The sequence below is a fragment of the Crocodylus porosus genome, unplaced genomic scaffold (assembly GCF_001723895.1).
Source record: "Crocodylus porosus isolate Cpor-Errol unplaced genomic scaffold, CroPor_comp1, whole genome shotgun sequence".
In the NCBI taxonomy this organism is placed as follows: Eukaryota; Metazoa; Chordata; order Crocodylia; family Crocodylidae; genus Crocodylus; species Crocodylus porosus.
The window spans coordinates 54,049,797-54,060,603 of record NW_017728931.1 but is presented as its reverse complement, the minus strand read 5'-3'; the positions used below and the strand labels follow the sequence as shown (position 1 = coordinate 54,060,603).

At 46.8% G+C, this 10,807-nt stretch overlaps 1 protein-coding gene across 2 annotated transcripts in view; it reads left to right on the top strand.

The window, feature by feature from the left end:
* The first annotated feature begins 2,890 nt into the window (after positions 1-2,890).
* RANGAP1 (Ran GTPase activating protein 1) overlaps positions 2,891-10,807 on the top strand; it is a 38,547-nt gene continuing 30,630 nt past the window's right edge. The window contains exons 1-6 of one of the 2 annotated variants that reach the window (XM_019545006.1): positions 2,891-2,995; positions 5,316-5,477; positions 7,104-7,231; positions 8,157-8,216; positions 8,922-9,101; positions 9,685-9,819. In XM_019545006.1, coding sequence (XP_019400551.1) covers positions 5,366-5,477; positions 7,104-7,231; positions 8,157-8,216; positions 8,922-9,101; positions 9,685-9,819 — 615 coding nt within the window. In that variant the 5' untranslated portion in view covers positions 2,891-2,995; positions 5,316-5,365. The remainder of the gene's footprint in view (positions 2,996-5,315; positions 5,478-7,103; positions 7,232-8,156; positions 8,217-8,921; positions 9,102-9,684; positions 9,820-10,807) is intronic. The other variant, XM_019545007.1, reaches the window with a different exon arrangement.

Genomic DNA, 10,807 nt, shown 5'->3' with positions numbered 1-10,807 from the left:
AGTGCCACATAGCAGAGAAATTCATGACAGAGTGGAAATGGTGCTCCTGCTACCACATACCACTGCAGGCCAGATCTAGCCTGCAAGGAGACTGGATCTGGCCTGCAGGTTAAATGTTGCCAACCCTGAATTAAGAAAATTGAAATGCCACTTTTGCTTTTTCTTAGTTTCAATTGTGCAATCACTAGGGTTGTATGGATCAGGTTTGCAGTTCTGCTCCTAACTGGTATTGTCTCCAACCTTCTGCATGAACAAATTAGATCAGGCATCAACATTCCTATCTCTCCTTCAGCATTTTATATTAATCATTGCACTGACTCCTACAGCTTGCCTATGGGGGAAAGGCAGCATGAAATAAGAGAGAGGCAGAAGCCAGGGGAGGGCAACACCTTAGAAACAAACTTGTTCTGAGAGGCACAAGCCTTAACAGGCAACACCCTCCTACATCAGATACAGATTAAGTAAGCTGTCCTCTGTGAAAACTCATGCTTCTTCAACAGTCTCTAAAGTGCTGCCCTGTTCCACCTTCTTAAAAATAATAAACTCTGCTTTAATTTTAAAGCATACTAGCTGTTCCACTCCAACCCCCAGTGTTGGATGGTCTTGTTCCGTGTATAACCTAGCTTATGTTCTGCATGTTTGGCTGTGGCTATATTCTATAACAGTAAGTTTGTGTATTCTTTAGCTGCATACCCTCATTAGTATGTGTGTGTGGACTTCTGATGGCTATTTGCACCTGTTGGTGGGTCAGTTGTCAAGGTCAGGTGGATCAGATTTTGTGTCCACAGGCGCTCTCTTCCACAACTGTGAAGTTTGTAGGCACCCAAATGTTGCTAATGCAAAGTTGCACAAAGGCCATTGAAGGGACAGCACTCACTGGGATCTCTGGAAAGCTCTACAGTGGGCGGTCCTCAGTTTGAGTAATGAGTGTGTATATTTGTGTGTGAAAAGTAAATAAGATTCCAGATAGGTGTTACTCCCTGGTTGATGTTGTGGTTCATCAAGTCTTTAAGGGAAAGGGCTTCTGAACACAAGTCCTTATAATAGGTTCAAGCAAGAACCTTATACTCCTTATAGCTGTAAGAGCTGAAAATCCCTGACCCTTCTATAGCAGTACAGCAGGGTGTGAAAAAGCTGAGGTTGCATAGGTCACCCAAAGAGCACCAGCAAAGAAGTGGTGATTCCTGGCAATAAAAGCCACCTCTTGATGGTAACAATGGAGTGGGGGTATCTCCTGGAGACAGCAACCAGAGTAGTAATCCCTAGAACAGGGTGGGCAAAATGCAGCCCACGGTCTGGATGCGGTCTGCCAGGCCATTCTATCTGGCCTGCGGGGCCCCTAAAAATGTAGAAAATCAGTATTTATCTGTCCCTGGCTGCCTGTCATGCAGCCCTTGATGGCTTGCCAAAACTCAGTAAGCAGCCCTCTGCCCAAAATAACTGTCTGCCCCTGCCCTAGAAGCACTTGCGTGGGCCAGACCAGCGATCCCAGGCAGCAACTCTGATGAGGTCTTCTTTACTCAGCACTTCCTGCTTTGGCTGGCATAGGTGGCAGAGCCCCATAAAGCAGATTAGCAAGCCCGAGCAGCAAGGAATAGCAGGGCCAGAGGCAGATCCAGGCAGGTACAGTTGTACCCTCTTTGATTCCTGTTGCACCCAAAATCTAGGTAAGAACTTTAACTCAGGTATGGTAATATTAACTCAGGTGTGGAAATGACTGATAGTGAAGACACTGGCAAGCCACTCACAAAAGCTAGTTTTAGTTTATAAATCCACATTGCTTGTGCAGATTCAAACTGTGATGGCTGCAAGACTAATGACAGTATCTCTGGACTCCTACTTGCCTAGTTTCTTGTGTTTTTAAAAACTTGATATAAACTCTAGCAAATTAGTGCACATTCCAATAGCTGTAGTTGTTTCTGAGCTTAAACTGAAAAATACAGTGCTGTCTCCCTCCCACCCAGCATAGTTGTCAAACTTTTATTTTCTCCAGTTAAGGAGAAACATGTGCATTGCATTGTGTGTAATGATGACACATCACCTGTCCTGCAGCCCAAAATCTACAGCAGGGCCTCCAGGGTGTGCCTTCTTATTGCTAGGCTAGCTGGTATACGTAGTAGAGCTCCTGGGGAAGGATGAATGGTGGCAACTCCCTTGAGTGTTTGCCCATGACTAGGGTGCCTCTTAAGACACTAACTCGTTCCAAGAGGCATAAGTTTTTGGAGACTCCTTTACTGGATGTAGATGGGAACTGCTTCGGTTTTGGTTAATGTTTAAGGGGTTCTCTTTAATGTACAGTGCTAGGGGAGCTCCCGTTGGGTTTACAACGTTGCCGGTACACCCCTAAATTTGCACCCCGGCTCTTGCTCGCCCAGGGCCTGGCAAAGGGTAACGCACCCTTAGCATAACCCGTTATGGGGGAACAAGGGCTTCCTCCCCGCCCCCAACAGGCCCACGTACAGACGACCCCGCCTCAGCCAGCCAACCGTGCTGGAGGCTCCGCAACACAACTGCGCCTGCGCGAAGGGGCAAGAGGGAGGAAAGGCTCTGCAATCTCGAGCTACCGCCCACGGTGCGCACGCAGCCAGACCAAGACCACGTGATCTAGATTCGGCCAAGAAGCGTTAGCCGCGCGCAAGGCATGGCGGGATTCTCGGGCCGTTCACTCCTCGCTCTCCGAGCCAGAGGCCGAGACCGTCTAGGGCGCTAGAACTACCCTTCCCAGCCTGCCTCGCGACGGGGCGGCCCGTGCGCTACCTCACGGGATTCGTAGTCCGCCCCCCGGCTAAACGACAACTCCCAGCATGCTGCAGGGGGGTGGGGGAGAACAGGGTGTGGAGCGCGGCGCGCCTGCGCCACGAGGAGCCCCGGGAGCCAATCAGAAAGCGGAAAACAAAACTGCCGGGTTTCAAATCCTCCGCCTCCCTCTTCGCCATCATTTGCAGCGGCTGTGGCGTGACGGGTTGGAGCCGGGCGGCCCCCATGCGTGGTGGAGGTGAGCCCCGGCGCGCCCACTCGGGGGTCCCCCGCGGCGGGGGCCTACCTCTTGCCGACGGCTCCCTCCCCCCGTGAGTCATTCCAGCCGCGCGCTAGGGCTGTTGCGTCACAGCCCCCCCTCGTGGGGGGAAGGGCAGCAGCGTGGGACCCTCCCTGTGGGGCTCTAGAGCAGTCACAGCTCTTGAGAGCCATTCGGGGGCGGAGGGGCCCAGTGGTCCTGACGCACATGTCTCTAAGGGGGGGTTGTGGAAGCAGGGAGCACCTGTGGGGTGTGAGGCTCTAGAGCAGCACTCTTCACCCTGGGGGTGGCCACGGCCTCCCCTTTGCCCCCCCCCCAGGTGCCTTGAGGCCTTTCTGAGGGCGGCATGTAGCACTGGGTGTCGCAGAGTGATCTGCAAAATAAAGCCTGACGTTTGGCCTTTTTGCTTTCCCTGAAGCACAGCTGCTGCTCCTGTTTCTTCTTTTGGCCTCAGAAAAGCAAAAATGAGGAGATGGCCCTTCCCAAGGGGAGCCTTGTGTCTAGCTAGAGGTGCCTTGAGAAACAAGCGAAGGTGAAGAGCTGGCTCAAGGCATCCCTAGAAAAATGTCAGCTGTTTGCTTTTGCTCGTTTCTTGCCTCCATGGGAAAATAATAAAGCAGTTTTTCTGTTCTTCTGAAAGACCCCAGTGGGTCAGAGTGGTTTTGACACTATGGGATCCTAGTTAAAATCTCCAGGTTTTTCTTGCGAATCACACGCAGTTGTTTGCACACCTAACAGAGCTAATGTTGCACAGCATCCTTACAAGGATCCTGAAGCACCCTGGGTGAAAACTGCTGTTCTAGACGTAGAAAAGGGCCACTTATCCAACTAGTTATTCCTTAGAGCATGGGTGTCCAGGTCACCCTGGACCAAGGTCCGATTCAAGCCACAGGAGCTGCTTCTGGACTGGCAGAGGTTAGAAGAATTTGGTGGCAGAGTGTCTGGGTGGCCTGGCGTAGGAGTGAAGCGTTCTGGGCCATTTCTCTGCCTACAGCACCTCACTGGCATGAGTGGCACGAGTCAGAAGGTTCCATGTCCTAGTTTTTTTGGTGTTGATTAAAACATGGGGATGGAAACTGAGCAAATCCCATGGCACCGGCTTCCTTTTTTCCCCGTCTCTAGGTCCAAAGGTATTAAAATTCATGAATGTTGGTGAAAGGTACTGGCTTCAATGTTGGGGCTAAATACTTTTGTAGCACCATGGAATGTTGGTGGGAGGGAAAGAAAGAGGATGTGTCAAACTCAAGTTGGGAAGTTTGGCCAAATTTTGAAAGTCTGTTGGGGAAGAGGTTTTAAGGAGACAAAAGCTTGTGTGCATATGAAAATCTAGGCTGTCAGGAACTGACTGGAGATGTTAATTTTTCCAATTGTTAGAGTAAGCTTTTATCCCTGTCAGCATGTTTGAAACCTGACTTAAACGTGTCATTTATTCATCTCTTGCACCATATCTAGTCTCCAAATTACCAGCGGAAAATGCCAGCATAACTGCTGCTTAAGGTGGTAGTCTTGTTATCTCACAAATTGGGCTGAGCCCTTCCATTTACACAGAGTTAAACAACCCCCAGATAGTAAGGATGTTATGTCAGTACCACTCTTTACTAGTTTAAAACAGGTGACATAGAAACAAAAGTTTTCTTATTCCTTTATTAAGCTCCTCCATAGAGGGCTATACCTCCCCTTCAGACATCACTGGCAGTAAAGAAAATTCTGCTATTTATGGAGGAGGCCCTACAAAAATCCTGAGGTGCCTTTGTACCAACTTCCCTGTTGCCACCTTAGTAGCAGTTGAGTAACAGTCTGATTCCAGAAAGGTGCTGATGTGAGTACTAGCAGGGATGTAACTGGAAAAAAAAAGTACCATGTTCAGTCTAGCTTTTTTTAAAGGGAAAAGAAACATGATGGACTGGATCATGGTTACTAATAAATATTAAAGAATATGGCTCTAGGGAGAAAGCAGTAATCCTTTCTCATTCTGAAAGAGTGCTCTCAAGAACAGAGTGGTGTCTTAATGGGATCTTATTAAGATCGGTCCCAGTTCAGTCTTATTTATGGAACTTGATGATTCCATTAAAGTCTAAACTTTAAGTCTAAACTTTTCCTGCAGAGCTGAATTTTCAACAGCATCTGACAGATTAGTGTTTCAGGTTCTGAAAGATACTTAAGTCTTGCTGTCATGCCAAAAAAGTGGAGGGGTAGGGGCACTGCTATTTTGAGCTGATATTTGTAATTTAGGGTAAACTATTTCTTAGAGGTGTGTATGTATGTTGAGTGTTTTTTTTTTATTTTTTTATTTTTTCAGTGATTCTTTTTTAAAATTAGCAGTTCTTGAAGGTTGGCAAAGCACAGAAAATGGCATCTGAAGACATTACTAAGTTAGCAGAGTCGCTTGCAAAAACCAAGGTGGGCGGAGGGCAGCTGAGCTTCAAGGGCCAGTCTCTGAAACTCAACACTGCAGAAGATGGTAAGAGGAAATGTGCCATGGAAGTGTTTCTCTGGACTCCTGCACTACTGTTTTCCGAAATCTGTGCTTCATAATGCACCTCCTTCCAACAAACCCTGCATAATAGAGCAGCACAAGGGTCAGCCACCTAGGAGACGATAAGCAACTCCCCCCCCCCTTGCAAACTGCCTCCAGTTTTGGTACTGGTCCTGCAGTCAAGGGACACTATCTTTGACTCTAGAGATGCACTGATATGTAGGTCCATATTGTATTCACACCGATAAAAGGAAAACTTACGTTATTGGCAATTGGCTTTTTTTGGCTGATGTGGCTGATAGTGTTGCTGATAAATATCACATGCATGTGCATAGCTGCAGCATGCATGCATCTGGGAGTGCAGCCCAGCAATGTGGAGGGCAGCTTCTGACCAGCAAGTCTGTGGGGGGCAAGGGGCATGGGGGAGGGAAGGGGTGTGGGGGGGCAGATTGAGGACCCTGCAGTGAAGGAGGGAGTGGGACATAGGCAGGTGCTTCCCAGCTGAAGCAGCACAGGGCGTGGGACAGAGCTGGTGGCTTGTCTGGGGGCATTGGAGGGGGGGTTCCCACTGCTGTGTGTACCCCCAGGGTAGGCATGGGGGGCACATATCCCTTAGATCTGTGCAGGGGGTAAGGTTAAACTGCTGCTGTGTAGTTGGGGCTGGGGCTGTTCCAGCCTCTTCCCAGTGGCTGTGCTTGGGCTGGGCAGGGTGGATGGTGGAGGTGCTGGGAAGGGAGACTACAGGGGGGCTATAGCCACCCCAAAATTTGATGTAGCCCCCCGTTCTAGTGCAGCTACTGCCTGCCCCGATCAGCTTAGCCTGAGAGCAGCTGCCAGGAAGAGGCTGAAGCAGTTCTGGCCTTGAGCAGGGAGCCTACTCTTGCCCCATGCACAGATCCAGGGGCGTATGTGCCCCTCATGCTTTTCCTGGGGATGCATGTACTGGTGAGAATCCCCACCACCCACACCCACCCACACCCCGCTTTCCCTCCGCAGACCTACCAGCCAGACATGGCTCTTCTGGTTGCTGGGCTGCTTATTCACAGTTGGATTGGTATCAGCTGATATGGCTGTCCAATAATCAGCCATTGGCATCTGCCCAGAACACATTTATCGGTGCACCCCTAGTACATACTACTTGTCTTCTGTTTTGAGAATGGCTTTTTAATGCTTTTCTTAATGCATTATGTCACCTTAAGTTGCTATAGGAAACATTTCTTTAAAAACTTTAAGAAGTCTAACAACTTGGTGTGCTTGAAATCCTTTGGTATTCAGACAGAAGGAAGGGCTATGGCTGCTTCTGTTTTCATAACCCTTTCTTTTTCCCTAAAGAGAGACTTGGTTCCTAAGTCAAGTCCTAGACCTGCAAAGTTGCCTTATCTGCCTCTTAAAGAAAGTGCTCTTAAACCCCTGTCAGACTCTTCATTCATTGCCATGGCAATGCTTGCCTTGTAACCCCTCCTTGGTGGTACAAAACCATGGGCAAAGGATTCAGAAGAGGAAAATGATGACTGACAATGGGAGAAAAGCTTCTGCAGCCTGTTCTTCATATGGAATCTAATGTGGCGTAGTATAGAAGTGGGTGAGTGAGGCTCTGTGTGCTCTGTGCAGCTGAAGAGGTGATCAAGCAAATTGAGGAATTTGATGGCTTGGAAGCACTGCGTCTGGAAGGCAACACAGTGGGTGTCGAGGCAGCAAAAGTCATTGCCAAGGCCCTGGAGAAGAAGTCAGAACTCAAGGTGAGTTCCACAAACAAGGGTAGGATGTATTGCTGAGATAACTGAGGCTTGTCTGTCTATACTGCTTCTCCAGTGACCTGTTATAGGTCAGTCCTCAGAAATGAGCTTTGGATTCCTTGTTTGCCAGTGGGTAAAATAGATTTGTGCAATAGGCTACCTTGCGTTCACCACGTAACTTTCTTAGCACTTTTATACATTCCAACATCTGATCCTCACCATTAAACAGTGCCCCAGCCTTGAGCGAAGAAAGCCATGGGAGGAGACTATCACAAAGGGGTGCCTTTGTGGCCACTTTTAAGTATGTGGGACTTGTAGCGTGAGTTACCTCGGATCTTGTCTGGGTAGGAATCCTCAAACAAAGTCCAGAATGCTGCATGAGACTGTGGGAGACTCTCCAAGAGGTTCTCTACCCCCAAGTTCTCTTTTTTTACCAGTACTCTGGTGTTGAGGTGGATGGTGGCTGTGCTGCATCACTATAGATGCCATCTTCTGGATACAACCAATATGAGGTCTTGATCATCTGCAATCGCCACAGTATGTAATGGCCCTTTTTATAAGTGTAGCATGTTGGGTTCCTCCACCCATGATTAAACTCCCATGCTACAACCGTGCATTTTCCACATTGGTTTCCATTGGGTATGGTAATGTTTACATATTCTGAAGTCTTTTGTTTTGTCACTGTGTACTGTTAAGCAGCTGATGAATTACTCTTCAGAAATGGATACATATTCTTTACAAGTGAAGTGGTAGATGCATAGGCTGTGTAGTTCCTTGTCATAACTGAATAGCAAATGTAAGGGAAGAGTATATTATCATGTCACCTGTAGCTTGTTGCAACTGCTGATTTTTGGGGACCTGTGTATTATTGCTCTCTTCTGACTCTCTTTAAGGGTTATCTTTCTATCTGTATGTTGCTTTCTTACAGAAGTGTCATTGGAGTGACATGTTCACAGGGAGACTAAGATCTGAGATCCCTCCTGCTCTGGTAAGTGGAGGAACCAGGTATCTAGGGCTTAATCCTTTTCTTATTACTTCCTCTTGCCCTTCCTATTTGTATTCTGTGCCCTTTCCTTGGACCCATATGCTATCTGAGACCCAAATAAAGGCCTAAAATGATGATAAAGCTTGAACATCTCATGGCTGGTGGGTTTCTCTCCATCCAAGATGATGAGACAGAGAAGAACTAGCATATGTATTTCCATCTGATCAATCGCTGATGCAGCTTCTCAAAACAGGAACAGCAACATGGCCACCTGAGGAGTAGGGTGGGACTTGGAACAAGGCTTTGAAAAGGATGCATTTTTTGAGCAGGGACATCCCAGGTTACTGCTCAGAAGATTCATGAGGCAGCTACTTTTAAGACTGGAAAAAAAATTGCTGCTGTTCTCAGCAGCATTGAGGTTAAAGTCACCTGATGTGTGTCTGACTGTTATGACTTAAGAGGGCTGGATAACTTTATGGTAACTAATTCTTAGAACTGTACAAAATAAGCTAAAGGTAATTATCTCAAGCTTTGGGGAATAAGTCAACTGCTTGTAGTGATCAGAAAGTGTTCCCTTTTCCCCCATGTAGTAGTGCATACCAACTGCGTAACAGACATTCTACCCGATGTTTTGGAGTGGTGTATTTGGTGGATTTCTGGAGCTGTTACTAAAAATTGAATCCTTTTTTCCTCCCCACCCCCCAAAAGATCTCCTTGGGGGATGCACTTATTTCTGCTGGTACCCAGCTGGTGGAGCTGGACCTGAGTGACAATGCTTTTGGGCCAGATGGTGTGCGTGGCTTTGAGACACTGCTGAAGAGTCCTGCATGTTTCACCTTGCAGGAACTCAAGTTGAATAACTGTGGCATGGGCATTGGAGGTGGCAAGGTAAACCCTAAAACTTGCTTATTGATTATACCATAAAGATTGGGGCAGGTTGTAGGGGTTTGGGTCAGCTTGTAGCTTTCCCCATGTTTTACCTTAATTGCCATCAGACTTCAGGTGATGATCCAAAGTGAGCAGAGTTTAGCTATTCCAATACTGGGTGGTTGATGATTCCCACCCCAGCCCCCCTGCCTCTGAGCAAAAGAACTAGTGATGTTGGTGACTTAGTTCTCTTGAGACTGAAACCCCCAACATGGTATTAGAGGAGGCTATTGTTTTGCGCTTAATTCAAAGAATGATCTGTCATAGTTGCTAAATGTCCTATGCATAAGATCATTGTGAAACCCATGGCTGTTTACTGAGGCTTATGCTTAAACAGCACAATGAGGTTATTGCACTTGGGTGACGTAATTCCCTTTACCAGTTCAGTTTAACTAATGCTAATATTTTGTAATGTTTCTGTATTGCGTATCAGAAGCAGATGCCTTTCACTGGTGATCTAAATGCTTCTTGTTCATGAAACACTTCTGGTATCCTCCAGGAGATGAGACGCTAGAGTAATGTAAAGCTGTTGACACTGTCTTAGATCTTGGCTGCTGCCCTGAAAGACTGTCACAGGAAATCAAGCGCTCAGGGCAAACCTCTGGCTTTGAAAATGTTTGTGGCTGGAAGGAATCGTTTGGAGAATGATGGAGCCACTGCACTGGCTGAGGCTTTTGGGGTAAGTGCCAAAGCAGACCTGACCTAAAGTGAAAACGTGTCAGGCTTTGATGGTGAAAGTACTTATAAGTCCAGGTGAACAATGACTGAATATCTTTTTGGACAGAAAGGTCACACAGTAGTTACCTCATTTTATATTCTATCTGTTTTCAACAAATAGAGTATTGGAAGTTTCTGTGCCCTTCTTACATCGGTTTTTATTAACTTCTTACATTTTGATCAAAACAAAAAGTGTCCCAAATGCACTAAACAAATAGCTTGTTAGTGTTAATTACTCCCAAGTACAAAGTACCTGTTTTGAATATTTGTCATCCCTTGACTATCTCATTGAAGGCAAAGGTAAGCTGAAATAGCAGTACCAATTTAGCATATGTGAAAGGCATTCTAGGGGTGTGGCTTTCACTTACATGCGTCTACCTGGGACACTTGTGTTTAAGCCAAAGCTTTGATTAACAGGACCTCTTGAGCCTTGGAGCATCCTTTGCAGGTGGGTGGGTATGTTAAATGCATGTCTTTTTAGCAGGGATGCAGGATTTATTAAAATCTAACTTGTGCATAGGTCACACCACAGACAATGCTGGCCTTTGGTTCTTCTTGGCTACACAAGTATGTATGTTCCTGAAGCAGTCAATTTTAAGGATGTTAGTGCTGAGAGGAGTAACTTCTTCATAGAAGGAGACATAACTAGGAATAATGAGTTTATAAAGTGAGAGCATAACTTGTTTCCATGTTGTATGTTTTCTAATAATGAGAGAGTTATTTGAACTTGGACCACAACAGGTCAGAATGTCTTTAATGCAATAGAATCCTGTTTGAAATCTTTGGGTTTATCTTATGAATCAAGAAGTAGGGTCGGAAGGGACCTTGTAGATCTTCAAGTCTGACCCCCTGCCTGGGCAGGAGAAAAGCTGGGCTCAAATGACTCCAGCCAGGTAGGCATCAAGCCTCTTCTTAAAGACCCCCAGGGTAGGAGCCAGCAGCACTTCCCT